At 46.0% G+C, this 17,224-nt stretch overlaps 1 protein-coding gene across 1 annotated transcript in view; it reads left to right on the top strand.

The window, feature by feature from the left end:
* PIBF1 (progesterone immunomodulatory binding factor 1) overlaps positions 1 to 17,224 on the top strand; it is a 264,396-nt gene that overhangs the window by 30,414 nt on the left and 216,758 nt on the right. The window contains 2 exon segments of the mRNA XM_040425363.1: positions 1,193 to 1,326; positions 3,056 to 3,164. Coding sequence (XP_040281297.1) covers positions 1,193 to 1,326; positions 3,056 to 3,164 — 243 coding nt within the window.

The raw sequence follows: 17,224 nt of genomic DNA, 5'->3' as shown, positions 1-17,224 counted from the left end.
TTAGATGTATATAGGTAGAACCCAGCTACTTCAGTGGGACCAGCTGTCCATTTAAAATGTATGGCCGTCTCCCAACTCTACAGATGTCAGGAGAGATGTAAGGCCTCCCACATCTCCACATGTTAGAGGAAATGAGAATCGGGTAGATGGGTTTCAACATGCCCAGTCCTTTGTTTTCAGGGGAGATAATCCACCACCAGAGCTATAAATTGCCCATGGACCTTCAATAGCTGTCAAACACTCATTTGGCCAACATCCATCTCTCCCAACTCCCTCATGCACATACATGCTTGGTTTTACTGAGCATGGGCTTTCATTGGGGGGACGGGAGAAAGCTGCTGCAAAGTATGTCTAATGGCGGCTTATGTCCTGCCAGAACAAAATAATTCAAAGCGCAAAATCCTTCTACCCCCTGATATCATCTGTTGGGGGAGAGTCGTGAGCTCCTGGTGTACGTTGCTGGATTGGCCATAGGCTCTACTGGGAAATTTCCCGGTGGGCTAATGCTCTCCTCACAGCCGCCAGCCAGGTAAGTAATGATCTGTCGCTCCTAAAGTTAAGTATCGCTGAGAGCGTCAAGTAGTTATGTATCTGGCCGGCGAGCACAGCTGCCCTCCTGATTCCTGAATTCAACTGTATTGCCATCCTGAGACAACTGGGGTAGAAGGACAGAACGTGGCAGCTGGTGCCCGCCACCACAGAGAGGCAGCTTCTAAGGAGGTATTTTGTGCTGCCGGGGTATTCTTTTATGCTGCTGGGGCAGTTTATTGTGTTGCACTGTGGTCTTTGGCTCTGCTGGGGCGGTATTTGGTATTGCTGGCCCTCCTACTTGTGTTGGCCCTGCCTACAACATGGGGCCACTTTTACTTTTTTTTTCAAGGGCCACTTTAAGTTCCCAGTCCGCTTCTGGGCACATCCCTCTAGAAATGGCGGATTTGGCTGATAATACCCTAATGTGAATGGGGGGGGAGGAGGGAAAGAAGAGTTAGCTGTTGTCCAAGTAAGCCTTTGGCAGACAGGCATCCGATTTGTTTTTGCCGGCCTTAGATCTGGTAGTGTCACACATCTTCACCACCACTGGTGCTAATTCTTTGGAACCATTGACCTATATACATTTCCATTTCTCATAATGTCATCCTAGTGATACTCGTGACAGTAGAACTTTCACAAAAGATGGTTTCTTTTCCGGCAGAGTTATGAAGAGGAGAGGAGATGCCGCTCTGAACTGGATACCAGATGCCAGCGGCTGACCCTGCAGCTGGCTGACACCAAACAGCTCATTCACCAGGGGGACTTTAAGATAGAAAATTATGACAAAGTGAAAAGGTATCCGCTATTATGTTACTATTGTTAGAATGATTTCTTCTTCTGCTTATTTTCTGAGTACCTTCCATTACAGTTTTGAAATGTCCACGTGCCTTTACCTTGTCAGTATTCTCAAATCTCTTATCATTAAAGACTCTGCACATTGCTTTGCTGTAGCCATGTGCCCTACCAAATATCTATCAGTACAGTTTTTATCTGGTTAGGGTCACTTTTGTATGACTTTATCGAATTGAGGTCAGATTTATGTTTATCAAAGTGTCATCTGGGCTACTGCTATGTTCACATCTGCGCTACTTGATCCGGTAGTCTGTTCCGACAGCTGTTCACCGCTGGACCCCATTGACTAGAATAGGACTTCCATCATAAGTGCTGGCTTTCGGCCGGACAAAAAACGCTGCATGCACTGTTTTTTGTCTGGCAAAAACCTGTCTCTCATGCCGGAAACCGACCGGATCTCATTATACTACAAGAAAATTTAGACTAGCACATTCATATTCATAGTGACAGGTGCATATCCATCAAGCAAACATGGTTGATAATAAAATGGCTGCACAGCATTTCACATACAAACAATAGAGCTGAGAAATGGGGATCATTCTAAATTAAAGTGGTATTATACCTACTATAGATGGAAAAATAGAAGCTCTTAGTGCACATTTCTGATCAAACGTGTGTCGGCCCATCTACCAGGCGACAAGGTGGCTTCCGCAGACAGGTACCTAACACTAATATACCGCCTCTCTTGGACTTACCTAAGCCTGCATTTTCAGGGCAGTGTAGGAACCAGCTACATTTATACTCTGCTCAGAAGCCCCAGGCAGATGGGCGTTGCTCAGTCTAAAAGAGGCGCTACCCTCAATATATACTACAAGAACATTTAGACTAGCACATTCATATTCATAGTGACAGGTGCATATCCATCAAGCAAACATGGTTGATAATAAAATGGCTGCGCAACTTTACACATACAAACAATAGAGCTGAGAAATGGGGATCATTCTAAATTAAAGTGGTATTCTACCTACTATAAATGGTACCCATCTGCGGAAGCCACCTTGACGACTGGTAGAATGATCCCCATTTCTCAGCTCTATTATTTGTATGTGAAATGCTGTGCAGCCATTTTATTATCAACCATGTTTGCTTGATGGATATGCACCTGTCACTATGAATATGAATGTGCTAGTCTAAATTTTCTTGTAGTATATATTGAGGGTAGCGCCTCTTTTAGACTGAGCAACGCCCACCTGCCTGGGGCTTCTGAGCAGAGTACGTATATAGCTGGCCTGAAAATGTAGGCTTAGATAAGTCTAAGAGAGGCGGTAAATTAGTGTTAGGTACTCGTCTGCGGAAGCCACCTTGACGCCTGGTAGATGGGCCCGACACACGTTTGATCAAAAATGTGCACTAAGAGCTTCTATTTTTCCATTTATAGTAGGTATAATACCACTTTAATTTAGAACGGATCTCGTTATAGTCAATGAGGTCTGACCGTGAACGGTAGCGTCAGGCTATGCCGAATGTGGTGAAGTCATGTAATCTGTTCCTCTGCTGGATCAGGTAGCGCAGATGTGAACATACCCTACATACTTCATGTACACGATCAGCATCCTGCAAATGGCCAATAAATACTTTTATCACTACACGACATAGGATGTGTTAGATGAAAATTCTATTAGCTAAAGCTCTGATCTTTCAATTGAGAACTTTACTTTTTATTTTGCCGTAGTGAACGTGACATGTTTGAACGGGAATTATTAGAACTCAGGAGACGTTGTGAAATCCTGGACGCTACAAATAAGACACAATTAAAGGAAAGAAATGATTTAGCCCTGGATGTAAGTAAAGGAGAACAGACCAAAACAAGAGGACTGCTTAACTGGCCTGTAAACCATGCTAAGAAATTTCGTTATGTTCTAGAGTCTGCGGCATAGTTGTCATTGCTGTTAATATATGTTTACCATACAATACCTTATGAATTGTCTTCTCACCAAAGGGCCTAATAGGCGTAGCTTGGTGCACGTAATAGGAGTATTGCACCAGGTCAAAGCACTGGTCATTTTATTTTAGGCAAGCTGTACAGTTATACAGTCATCAAGGTTATAGGCTATGCACAAGAAGCTAGCTAATCACATTGATACAAGAAATGTAAGTAGAGCGGACTGCTCTACTAATCCCAAATGTGCCCAAGCCAGTTGTGACAAGCTCGCACAATAATATTTGGTAGGAATGTCCTAAAGTTAGGCACATATTAGGATTACTTCCTGTAACCTGTATAACCAAAATTTGTTTATGGAAATCCATCAGGGCGCTGTTTGCAGCGCACATAAACAGACCTGATAATTTAGGGGGTTTCTTTTGGAGTCTGAAAATTAAGGATCTGGTTTGGGGTCTAATAATTTAAGAATTTTTCAGTTTGGTCTGGGCTCTAATGAATTTATTGGTCTGGGCTGGGGTCTAATGAATTTAGTGGTTTTCTGTTCTAGGGATCTGAATTAGTTTATGGATTTGGTCTAGGGTTTGATAAATTTAGGGTTCTGGGGTTTTGTCTAAACTTTAGGGTGTGAATTAGTTTAGGGGTCTGGTGTGGATTTTTTCTGGAACTTGTTCTAGTGTCTGAATTAATTTAGGGTTCTGCTCTGGGGTCTGATTAACTTAGGGATCTGAATTTAAGGATCTGGTCTTGTATAAGTCTGGTCTGCAGTGTGATTATTTTTTCAGGCCTGGTCTGGGGCCTAAATGAATTTAACAGTCTAGAGCAGGGGTAGGCAACCTCCGGCACTCCAGCTGTTGTGAAACTACAACTCCCAGCATGCATACTTGTTCTGCTCTTCTAAGAACTCTCATAGAAATGAATGAAGCATGCTGGGAATTGTAGTTTCACAACAGCTGGAGTGCCGAAGGTTGCTGATCCCTGGTCTAGAGTAACATAACCTAGTGCTTAAAGGGGTATTCTGGTAGGTGCTAGTTATCCCTTATCCACAGGATAGGGTATAATTATCAGATTGTTGGAGGTCCTACCGCTGGGACCCCCACCGATCACGAGAACGTGGGCCTTGTATCCCCTGCAGACCCCTTGCTGCTCCCCTAAAATGACTGGAGCGGCTGCTCTATTCATTTCTATGGGAATTCTGGAGATAGCCTGCGCTTGGCTATCGCCAGATTTCTCATAGAAATGTTCGAAGCGCCTGTGCGACTGGCCGCTCCAGTCATTTTAGGGGAGCAGCAAGGGGCCTGCTGGGGATACGACGCCCCCCATTCTTGTGATCGGTGGGGGTCCATCGGTAGGGCCCCCACCGATCTAATAGTTATCCCCTATCCTGGGGGTAGGGAGTAACTTGTACCTACCTGAATACTCCTTTAACTGTTTGTTAAGTTATTCCTAAACCTCTAAATACACATTTGTATGGTTTTATTGTAACACAACTCATTCCTTGCCTTTCACATGGAACTGATCAATATTCATTTTCTGGGGGGAACATTCATACAGTACATTCGGAAAGTCTTAAGACTTTCACTTTTTCCACATTTTGTTATGTTGCGGCCTGGTGCTAAAATAATAAAAGTTCAAATTTCTCCCCATTAATCCACACTCAATACCTCATGTTTACAAAGTGTAACCAGAATGTTAGAAATGTTCTGCTAATTTATTGAAAAGGAAAAACTAAAGTCTTGCATTGACATGAGTATTCAGACCCTGTACTTAGTACTTAGTTGAAGCACTTTTGGCAGCAATTACAGCCTCCAGTCTTCTTGGGTATGATGCCACAAGGTTTGCAAACCTGGATTTTTGGGATTTTCTGCCATTCTTCTCTGCAGCTCCTGTCAAGTTGGATGGGTAGGGGACTGTTGGTGGACAGCCATTTTCAGGTCTCTTCAGAGGTGTTCGATTGGATTCAACACGGCTCTGGCCACTCAAGGACATTCACAGAGTTGCCCCTAAGGCACTCCTGTGTTGTTTTGGCTGTGTGCTTAGTGTAGTTGCCTTGTTGGAAGGTAAACCTTTGGCGCAGTCTGAGGTCTCTGAGCACTTTGGATCAGGTTCTCATTAAGAATATCTCTGTACTCTGCTCTATTCAGCCTTCCTCCAACCCTGAGTAGTGTCCCCGTCCCAGCCTTTGAAAAACACCCCCACAGCATGATGCTGCCACCACCATGCTTAACTGAAGGGATGGTATGGGGCACTGATTTCCTACAAACTTGATGCTTAAAATTGGGGCCAAAAAGTTCAATCTTGGTTTCATCAGACCAGAGAATCTTGTTTCTCACAGTCTGAGAGTCCTTTAAGTGCTTCTTTGCAAATTCCAGACAGGCTTTCGTGTGTCTTTTAATGAGACGAGGCTTCTTTCTGGCCACTCTGCCATAAAGCCCAGATTGGTGGAGTGCTTCTGCGTTTTTTGACCTTCTGCAAGGTTCTCCCATTGGAGTTCAGCAAGAGTGACCATTGGATTCTTATATTTGCAAGGCCCTTTTCCCCTGAATACTTAGTTTGGAGGAATGGCCAGCCCTAGGAAGAGTCCTGGTTCCAAACTTCTTCCATTTAAGAATTATTGACCCCACTTTGCTCTTCGGAGCTTTCAGCTCAGCTGAATTTTTTTTGTACCCTTCTCCAGACCTGTGCCTCCACACAATACTATCTCTGAACTCTACAGGCAGTTCTTTACTCCTCACGGCTTGGTTTTTGCTCTGATATGCACAGATATGTCAGCTGTGAGACCATAAATATACAGTATGTGTCTTTCCAAATAATATCCAATCAACGGAATTCATCACAGGTGGACTCCAATGAAGGTAAAGAAACATGTCAAAGATGATCAGGAGAAATGGGAGAGCCCTAGAGCTAAATGTCAAGCTTCATAGCAAAGGGTCTGAATACTTTTTTTATTTTTTTTTTATAAATTTGCAAACATTCCTGAAAATTTTATTTTGTCATTATGGGGTATTGAGTGCTGGTTAATGGGGGTAAACTTAATGTGAAAAAAAGTGAAGGGTCTGAAGGCTTTCTGAATGCACTGTAGGTTTGCAATTCCTCTCAGCCATTTTTAGTTAGGGATCTGATCCATAGTGTGACCAAAATTTGTAATTTTTTTGCTGGCAAGATGCAACAACCATCTCATAGGAAACTATGAGCCTTGGCTGGAACCTTCCGAAATGCCTTGGACACTTGTCAAAGCTTAGATTCAGTCTGACATCTAAAGAGCTGGAGTCTGTCAGTCGGACAGGTCATTTGTAAGATGCTTGCATCGATGCAACAGCTCCCAAGAGTGCTTACTGTGGGTAAAATGAGTGGGGCTTATGGGAATGACATGTGCACCCTTCTCACAGAGTGCTCTTTGTCAGAAACACCAATAAAGCACCCTATAGGTGGGGGTCTATCATTTACCTGTAGCAGGTCACAGCAGGTGTACTAATACATTTTATGGGATTCTGTTACTGCTGTTAGAACATGTAGTCAGAGCGCTACGCCTCCAATATCTGCTGCAGTGGTCTGATCCACAAAAGACTGCATTAGGCGAATAAGGCTGGCTATAATTCTATGGTATAGACTTGTAATCTAGCAGAAATATGGCCGCGTAGACTAGTCAGCCTGTTTCTCCTTTTGTTTGAATGCCATCATGCATGATTCTGGGACACGTTGGTTGTCTTACCACCAGGAAAGCCTCGGTTGAGAAAATATTTGGGAAATAAATGAGATGCCAAAAATAAGAAAGAAATACTTCCTTGTGTGGTTAGTGCTGCTTTAAACGCAGGCCACACTCCCAGATAAACTGAATGCGCTGTGACTAATAACACTGTATGTTTAACATATTAAGCTGTAAATATCAGTCAGATCAATCACACGACAAGAATAAGCCGTGTCCTGAAAGTCTGCACTTTCCAGTTATTGATTCCGTCATTTCTTTTGCGAAGAAATTTTAATTCAAATGTTTTTATTTTATTTTATATAGAAGTTTGCGATTTTCTAGCCCACCAATCCTGGAACCCTTTATAGACCGTCAGCAACCTGTCCTATAAAGCGAGCGGGACTTGTTGCCTCCACTTGCAGAGCTGCCCGGGGTTTGGGGAGGTCAAAAGAACGAAACTACAACTCTGGCACTTCCATATTCTTCATATTGGTGAGCGTTCCTCTCAGGCTGCTCAGTCGTGATGACATATCATAGGCAGGATCACATTGTTATCAGCTATTGTAGAGCAGTGTAGTGAGGCCCCAACCTCTTAGGCAGCTTTGCACATGGAAGCAACCAATCCTATTGACCTTGTAAGACAGGTTGCTCCTGGGGAATCCTTTTAAAGGTGTGTTCATTCGTATGTTAGTAATGAGTGACTGGTAACATTTGAAAGAGAGAGGAGAGGAACTCCAGAGGAGACCCTTGACCGAATAAAGCACAATTTGATATAATCTGGAGTTCCTGTCTTTTATATGTTACCATATGCCTAAGGGCTTATGCACACAAACGTATTTTATGTCCATGCAGCCCGTATTCGCTTAAAGAAGAAGAGGAAATAACTCGGTGTGCGTTCCGTGTCTGTATGTCTGTTTACAAAAAAACATGTCCTATTATTATTCTCCTCACTACGGACAAGGTAGGACTGTTCTATTATGGGCCGGCTGTTCCGTTCTGCCAAATGTGGTATCCGTAATTTACGGAGCGCAAAACAGCAACGGTAGTGTGTATGAGCCCTTATCGTGATCAAGGCCATTCTATGCTTCCAAGTGCCTTCAGGTGAGCTGGACTGGTGCTGGGTTTTGCAGTAATAAATCATTGTATACAGAAAAGTTCTTCAAATTTCTAATAGTTTTTGTTTCAACTCAACAACTGTAATAGAAACATTATTTACAGTCTAAAAAAAAAAAACCCCTATAAAAAAACTTTATTTTATTTATTTTTTATCTGGTCGAATTCACATGTGATGTGTGCACAGCATATGAAAGACATAAAGGAAAAAATGTAGAAAATCTGCATACCTACTACTGATGATGATTATTATGTGTACATAGAAGATGTGATAAGCCAACAAACGAGCGTCTATTCTTTGTTGGCTGGTCGCTAGGATCCTTTACATAGACCGGTGGACCACTCTGGACCACGACATGACAATGCTATGTGATCGTACCCTTGGAGTAGATCCAGTCACAGGGCAGCAAGTGCAAAAATGCAGGACAAGATTTTTTTTTTTGTGTGGGTATGATGTGAGCATATTATGGCATAGGCACTGGCATTCATTTTATGAAGGAAGCATGATAAATGTGTGCCTAAACCTGAAAGTGTGAAGGAGAAAATACGGATGTCTGAATTTTAGAACCTGGTAATTACATGCCATTGGTGCCATTTGTGCCAATTTAGTAACATTCTGTGGCAAATTAGCAAGGTCAAGTTTGAATAATGACAGCTTGGTCCAGGCAATGGCAGTGTGCTATTAAAAATGATCAGCCCCCCACACTGCCTGCCTAAATATACAGGTTGTATTCCTGAAGGGGTTAAGCAAGACATAAATGCAAAGATTTTTTTTTTAGCTTATGCAGCAAAGATTTTTCACATACTAGACTTTACATCACGTTTGGTATGTGAAAAACATGTTTCATAAACTGTCAGGATTGACTCGCAGACCTCTACCTTTGGTGGTGGCTCATCCTTCTGAAAAAAGACCTAAAGCTGGGCATACACATAAGGTAGCTGGGGATCGATCATCTAGTCAACAGCTATCTCTCCCTAACCTCCCATATATATATATGCACGCTCGCAGTGCACTTTCTAGGTAAAATTTCTCTCGGGGCGAGTGTCAAAAAAACTTGCAACCGTCTCGCCATATATATTTTTTATTTTTTTAATGCAAATTGCGGGTCCACAACACACCCGCCCGGCACCCCTATAGAAATGCCTATTCTTGTCCGCAGCTGCGCACAAGAATAGGACATGTTCTATCTTTTGCGGAGCTGCGGACCCGAAGATCGGGGCCGCGCTCCGCAATTGCGGATGCAGACAGCACACTGTGTGCTGTCCGCATCCATTTCGTCCCCATAGAGAATGAATGGATCCGCACTCGTTCCGCAAAATTGCGGAACGGATGCGGACCCATTTTGCGGACGTGTGAATGGAGCCTAACCCCTACACAGTGTAGAGGTATACTGTATATTGTGTGGCACAGTGTAGGCTATGTGTGTATAACATAAACATATTTCACATGAAAACTTACAATTACTTGGCTTGGCCCTTGGGGATCTCGGACACCACTTCAACACTTTGGGGCTCAGCGGAGCTGATGTTGTGTTTTATCCTAATGAGAAAGATTTCATATTAAGGGGCAGAGGGATAGCAGAGCAGAGAGAGGCTGGTGCTGCTACTAGGGGGTCATACCATGGGGGAGTAATAAAGCCCACCATAATGGCCCCCCCCCCAGTAGTAATAATTCTCCTTATAATGTGCAAAACATACCCCCTTGCAATGCCCCCAGTTGAGCTAATGTTCCCATAATGTGCCAATATAAAATACCCCTTCTCAGTGCCCCCGTAGATGACCCCATAGTGCTCCTCTCCCCCCTTCCCCATAGTACCCACCATAATGTGTCCCAGTATAAAATGCCCCTATACAGAGCCCCCATATAAAATACCCCTTCTTTTTAGCCTCTGTAGATGTCCCTATAGTGCCTCCCAATAATGTGCCAGTAATAAGTGCCCCAATAGATGCCCCCCAATCATGTGCCAGTAAGATGTGCCCCCATATCATGTGCCAGTAGCCCCCCTTATGTGCCAGTAGCCCCCCTTATGTGCCAGTAGCCCCCCTTATCCCTTATGTGCCAGTAGCCCCCCTTATGTGCCAGTAACCCCCCTTATGTGCGTGCCAGCAGCCCCCCTGTCTGTGCCAGCGGCCCCCCTTATGTGCCAGCAGCCCCCCTTATGTCTGTTCCAGCCGCCCCCCTTATGTCTGTTCCAGCCGCCCCCCCTTATGTCTGTTCCAGCCGCCCCCCTTATGTCTGTTCCAGCCGCCCCCCTTATGTCTGTTCCAGCCGCCCCCCTTATGTCTGTTCCAGCCGCCCCCCTTATGTCTGTTCCAGCCGCCCCCCTTATGTCTGTTCCAGCCGCCCCCCTTATGTCTGTTCCAGCCGCCCCCCTTATGTCTGTTCCAGCCGCCCCCCTTCTGTCTGTTCCAGCCGCCCCCCTTATGTCTGTTCCAGCCGCCCCCCTTATGTCTGTTCCAGCCGCCCCCCTTATGTCTGTTCCAGCCGCCCCCCTTATGTCTGTGCCAGTAGCCCCCCTTATGTGCCAGCAGCCCTCCTTATGTGCTAGTAGCCAGTATCCACCCTTATGTGCCAGCAGCCCCCCTTATGTCTGTGCCAGCCCAGCAGCCCCCCTTATGTCTGTAGCAGCCCCCCTTATGTGCCAGGATTGTCATTTTTACATATAATAAAATAAACTTATACTTGCCTCCTCCAGGATGCGATGCAGGCCTCTTCCGGCCTGTGTCCCTCGCTGGCTCAGGCGGCGCGATGACGTCATCGTGCCGCCTGCACCGGCCTCTGATAGGCTGCCGGCCTAGTGCTGGCAGCCTATCGGAGGAACAGGGAGGGGACACACCTCTCCCTGCCCTGCCGCATTACAGACATTTGTATCGCTGTCCTGAGGACGGCGATACAGATGAGATGACTTTGGAGATGAGTGAGCGCTTCCACAATGGAAGCGCAGCGCTCATCTCCTGCTGTGCCCTGCCGGCACCCCCCTTCTGACAGCGCCCAGGCCGCCTGCCCGGCCAGCCCCCCGCCCCAAGAAACGGCCCTGCATGCTCGGCTTGGCCACGCATGAATACATAGCGAATGCACAGAGGGGAGAAAGCCACTGGGTGTCAGACACCTCTGGCAGTGCCTTATCTGCTGAGAACAAAAGGATAGGGCAGTTCAAATCCAATGTGCCCGACTTTATGCTACCATGACAGCTGCTGTTGAAGGGGGTGGGGGTGAATCAGGAGACCCTATACACATTAAGTGTTCGGCCAGAAACAAAGAATTTGGCGTGCTTATGTATAATGTGTTGCACAGATCTGGAAGAGCTGTTGAGGAGACAAACACATAAACCCTTCTCTCTGAAGACCACAAATGTACAGTAACTTCAAACACTGATTTTAGCATAGGAGGACCCATTATTAGGTTCACACGTCCGAAAAATTGGTCGGCATCCGTTCCGCAATTTTTAGAATTCATTTTCAATGGGGCCGGAATGTGCTGTCCGCATTCGCGGATCCGCACTTCCGTTCCGCAAAAAAATAGATCATGTCCTATTCTTGTCTGCAATTGCGGACAAGAAAAGAAATTTTCTATGAGAGTGCTGGCGATGTGCGGTCTGCAAAATGCGGAACGCACATTGCCGGTGTCTGTGTTTTGCGGATCCACAAAACACATACGGACGTGTGAATGAACCCTGAGGCCTCTTTCACACTACTGTATGGCTATTTCAGTGTTTTGCGGTCTGTTTTTCACGGATCCGTTGTTTCGTTTATTTGTTTCCGTTCCGTTTTTCCGTATGGCATATACAGTATACAGTAATTACATAGAAAAAATTGGGCTGGGCATAACATTTTCAATAGATGGTTCCGCAAAAACGGAACGGATACGGAAGACATACGGATGCATTTCTGTATGTGTTCCGGTTTTTTTGCGATCCTATTGACTTGACTGAAGCCACGGAACGTGATTTGCGGGCAATAATAGGACATGTTCTATTTTTCAACGGAACGGAAATACGGAAACAGAATGCATACGGAATACATTCCGTTTTTTTTTTGCGGAACCATTGAAATGAATGGTTCCGTATACTCTGCACAGGTCACAGAGTTTGCCAATAAAACTCTCCCATATAAATCAATGAGTTTCCCCCGTGTTCATTGTGTGTCTATTGCAAATGGTGGGTGCTTTAGCGCATATATCTAAATGCTGTTAAGAACAGCTCAGGCAAGATGACCTCCCCATAATCATATTCAGGAAACAAAATAAAAAATCTGCAATCGGAAAATAAAAAGAGATTCCAAAAAAGGATACGTGTCACTATCTGTGGTATTGTGGTACAGTTGAGCAGCTTCAGCAGACTCTGAGGCTGGAGTCCTCATAATTATCCGCCCGGCAGTGTGTTATGATAAACAAAAGAGCCCTTGCCCTGCGCGATCTAGCGTCCTCCGCTGCATCAGTTTCATACCATGGCTGCCGAACTTGCATGGAAAAATGAGGCTCAACTGGCGGTGTTCTGGGAGGGCCTTTCTGACCGGATTAGGGATGAATTAGCTGGTTGCGACCGTCTGTCTGCTCTGAATGACCTGATCAGCTTGGCCACAAGGATAGATATGCGTTTCAGGGAACGTTCTAGGGAGGTTGCAGGCACCAGAAGACCACCCCGTTTGGCCCCATTCTTCCAGAGGCCGGTTCTTCTTCTAGTATCCATCCCATCTGAAGAGCCCATGCAAATAGAGCACCTTCGATTTTCTGACCAGGAACCTTTATGCCGCAAAGCAGAGAACCTGTGTCTGTATTGTGGAGGCAAGGCCAACTTTGTGCGTAATTGTCCACAGAAGCCGGGAAACACCTATGTCTAGGGTCAGTTGGAGAGGTGGTCCTAGACGAGGAGAAGTCCTCTCCAAAACTTTCAGTTCTGGTGACTCTCTCTCACAAGGGAGTCACGCTGTCTGTGCCTGCATTCTTGGACTCTGGGTCAGCCGGTAACTTCATTCAGCAAGCTCTGGTCCATCAGTACCGGCTTCCTGCCATCCGTATAGAAAGGCCTCTGTCAATGGCTTCTGTAAATGGACTGCCACTTTCCGAACCTGTGCTTTCTGTTACTACGCCCGTTAAAGGGGTTGTTCGAGTTATGAAAAAAATATATATAGCACCGTAAATCTGATGGGCAGCAATATAACTGAGCTAAGCAAGTTTTAGGTAAAAAAAATGTTTTCCTCATTTCCATGGTTCTCTTCTGGCCCTTTGTTTACCTGCAATAACAACAATCTCTGCCCCTCCCGCTGCTCTGCAAAGGGAGTGAATAAGTCTGCCCTGAGTGACCTGTCTTCCTTTTGGGAGACTCAGCAGCATGTTGTATGTGTTAGGACTACAGATCCCAGCTGTACAATGACACTGCTGATACACACAGGATCTTCCCCCTACCTGTTGTGCAGTGCTCTGCAGAACTCCTCTATCAGCTCATGTGCCCAGCATTTGTCTCCTCACTGCCTGCAGCTACTCAGTAAATCCTTCAGCCCTGAGTCTGTGCTGTTAAGAATCCAGGGAGAGAGCAATAAGCAGCAGCCGGCAGTGCAGGGGGGCGTGGCCAGCACTGTGACGTCTCTGTACAGACTCATATCTGCTCTCTCAGGCTTGTGCACGAATCATTATCAGAGCAGGGAGAGAAGCTGACCTCACAGGTCATGTGAAATCTCAGAAAGGAGCAACTACTGATGCATAAGTGCATGGCAAAGCTGTTACATTTGGTTAGTTAGAAACATATAAAGAACAAAAAAATAACTCTGACAACCCCTTTAAGTTTTAAATGGGGGTTCTGCATTCAGAGATAATCTCCTATGTGCTGCCAGCGTCCGTGAATCTGGTTATCCTTGGTTTTTTCTGGCTGCGTCAGCACATTCCAGTTCTGGACTGGCACTCCGGTCAGATTCTGCATTGGGGATCATCCTGCCAATCCACCTGCTTATCAGAGGTCCGACCTGCTTCCTCACCTATTGTACCTGTAGACCTGCCTGGACATCCGCAGCAGTATGCCAGTTTTGCGGATGTCTTCAGTTAGAAAGAGGCCGAGACCCTGCCTCCTCATCGTCCTTATGATTGTCCGATTGACCTTCTGCCTGGTGCCACTCCTCCTCGTGGTCGAGTCTACCCACTCTCACTTCCTGAGACCCAAGCGATGTCTGATTACATCAAGGAGAATCTCGAGAGGGATTTATCCGGAAATCTACTTCACCAGTTGGTGCCAAGTTCTTTTTTGTGCAGAGAAAAGATGGATCCTTACAGCCCTGTATCGACTATCGAGGTCTGAATAAGGTCACAGTGAAGAATCAATACCCTCTTCCTCTAATCTCTGAACTCTTTGACAGGATCCGGGGAGCTAAGGTCTTCGGCAAAATTCGACCTACGCGTGCATTCAAAAAGGCGATGAGTGGAAGACTGCTTTCAACACTCGTGATGGACATTATGAGTATCTCGTCATGCCCTTCGGTCTGTGCAATGCTCCCGTGGTATTCCAGGAGTTGGTAAACTATCTCTTCTGGGACCTGCTCTATGTCTGCGTGATAGTGTACCTGGACAATATTCTATTCCCCAGATTTGACCACTCCCCGGAAGCACGTATGTTTGATTTTACAGCGGTTGAGAGAGAATCGACTTTATGCCAAACTCGAGAAATGTATCTTTGAAAAAGATACCGTACCGTTCCTCGGATACATAATCTCGGATGCCAGGTTGCAGATGGATCCTGGAAAATTGATTACAGTAATGGACTGGCCCCGCCCACAGGGAATTCGTGCTATACAGCGCTTCCTTGGATTTGCTCATTTCTATCATCCGTTCATTCCGAATTTTTCATCTTACATCTCCGCTCTTACTAAGAAAGGGGTGAATGCCAGAGTCTGGACTCCTGAGGCGGAGGCCACCTTCGTCCAATTAAAGAGGTCCTTTGCTTCTGCACCTGTTCTGCGTCATCCCGATGTCTCCTGCCAATTCTTTTTAGAAGTGGACGCCTCCTCCATAGGAGCCGGTGCTGTTTCACTACAGAAAGGTTCCAAGGGCAAGATATTTACATGTGGATTTTTCTCCAAGCTCTTCTCCCCTGCTGAGATTAATTACTGTATAGGAGACAGGGAGCTTCTGGCCATAAAACTTGCCTTGGAGGAGTGGCGTTATCTATTGGAGGGGGGCCAGCATCCAGTGATAATCTTCACCGACCACAAAAACCTTACATATCTGCAGACGGCCCAGAGTCTGAACCCTCGCCAAGCCAGATAGGCACTCTTCTCCCGTTTTTGATTTTGAGCTTCACGTTCACCCGGCCGAGAAGAACATCAAGGCAACCAGCAGGAGGAGCCCCAGTACATTGTAGATCCTGCTCGCTTGATCACAGTGGCTCCTGTCCTGGTAAAAGACTTCCCTCCCGGAAAGACATTCGTACCATCTGCCAAAAGAAGACGTATTCTAGCTTGGGGGCACAACTCCAAACTGGCTGGTCACCCAGGGATCTGCAAGACCACAGAACTTTTGTCTCGCCACTACTGGTGGCCCACACTGTCTAAGGATGTGCGTGATTATGTGTTTGCCTGCACCGTCTGTGCTCAGAATAAAGTCTCCAGGACCAAACCACCCGGGCTGTCGTTACCTCTTCCTGTTCTTGATGCCCCATGGCAACACATTGCCATGGACTTGGTTACAGACCTGCCATCTTCTGCGGGATGTACAGCTATCTGGGTGGTCGTGGACCGGTTCTCCAAGATAGCGTACTTCGTTCCTTTGGCTGGACTGCCTTCGACTGCTGAACTTGCTAAACTGTTCGTGAGACACATATTCCGCTTGCATGGTCTACCTTGGCATATTGTTTCCGATCGTGGAGTCCAGTATACCTCTAAGCTTTGGAGAGCTCTTTGCCGGCTGCTCGAAATGGAGCAGGACTTCTCTTCCGGTTATCATCCCCAGACCACCGAGCAAGTAGAGCAGATCAATCAAATATTAGAGAACTATCTCCGGCATTTTGTTTCAGCCCAACACGACAACTTAGTACAATTGCTGCCTTGGGCTGAATTCTTCTATAACAACCACTCTAATGAGTCTACTGGATTGTCTCCATTCTTTGTCATTAATGGACAACACCCTCGAACTCCTCTCCCTGTTCCTACATCTTCTGGGGTACTAGCTGCGGATTCCTCTTTTAGGGATTTTTTGAAGATTTGGCGTGACACCAAGGACTGCATCAACAAAGCGTTGACTCGCATGAAAACTAATACAGACAAGAGAAGAAGAAAACCGCCTCAGTTCTCATCTGGCGATAAGGTATGGCTCTCCTCTAAAAACATCTGCTTAAGGGTTCCCAGTTTCAAGTTTGATCCTAGGTTCCTTGGCCCCTTTGAAGTATTGAGGAGGATCAACGAAGTGACATATAAGTTATGTTTGCCTCTCTCTCTGTATATTTCTAATGCCTTCCACGTGTCCTTACTAAAACCTATAGTTCTTAATTGTTTTTGGACGGCTCCAACTCCGGTATCTGAAGATTCTGACGAGATATTTGAGGTCAAAGACATTCTGGACTTTAAGAAGCGTGGCAAGAAGTCCTACTATCTTGTAAACTGGAAGGGCTTTGGTCCTGAGGAGAGGTCTTGGGAACCAGAAGAGAACATTTCATGCTCCGAAATTGATAAAAAAAGGATCTTCATCGTGGACTCAAGAAGAGTGGGCGTAAGGGGGGGGGGGGGGGCGGTACTGTAACGGCGGCTATGCCCCTCTGTTCCCCTGCTTACCGCCGCGGTCCCGGGCGCCGTGTTCAGTGGTGATCTGCTGCCAGTGTTTCCTTTTAGCCCTGGCCATAGCATGCTTGTTTCTTGCAGCATTTCTTTAAGGGCCGGCGCGCGTCACTTCCTGTGTTTTTATGGGTTGGATCATGTGACCTCGCCAACCAATCCTAGTCCTCCTGCACATATATAAGTGGCTCAGCCCCCTTCCCAGATGCCTCAGTGTCAAGGTCCTTGAGTCCTGCTAAGGTTCCTGATATCCACCTGTGTTCCTGGACTCTGCTACCTGTTTGATCCCTGCCTGCTTGCCTTGACTCTCCTGTTGCTGACCCGGATTGCCTGACCGGTACCTGTGCCGCCTGCCCTGACCGATTGCCTATCTGACTTTGCCTCTGCCTCATCCTTCGGTCCTACACTGT

The sequence above is a fragment of the Bufo bufo genome, chromosome 3, assembly GCF_905171765.1.
Source record: "Bufo bufo chromosome 3, aBufBuf1.1, whole genome shotgun sequence".
In the NCBI taxonomy this organism is placed as follows: Eukaryota; Metazoa; Chordata; class Amphibia; order Anura; family Bufonidae; genus Bufo; species Bufo bufo.
This window is presented reverse-complemented; position numbering and strand designations above follow the sequence as displayed.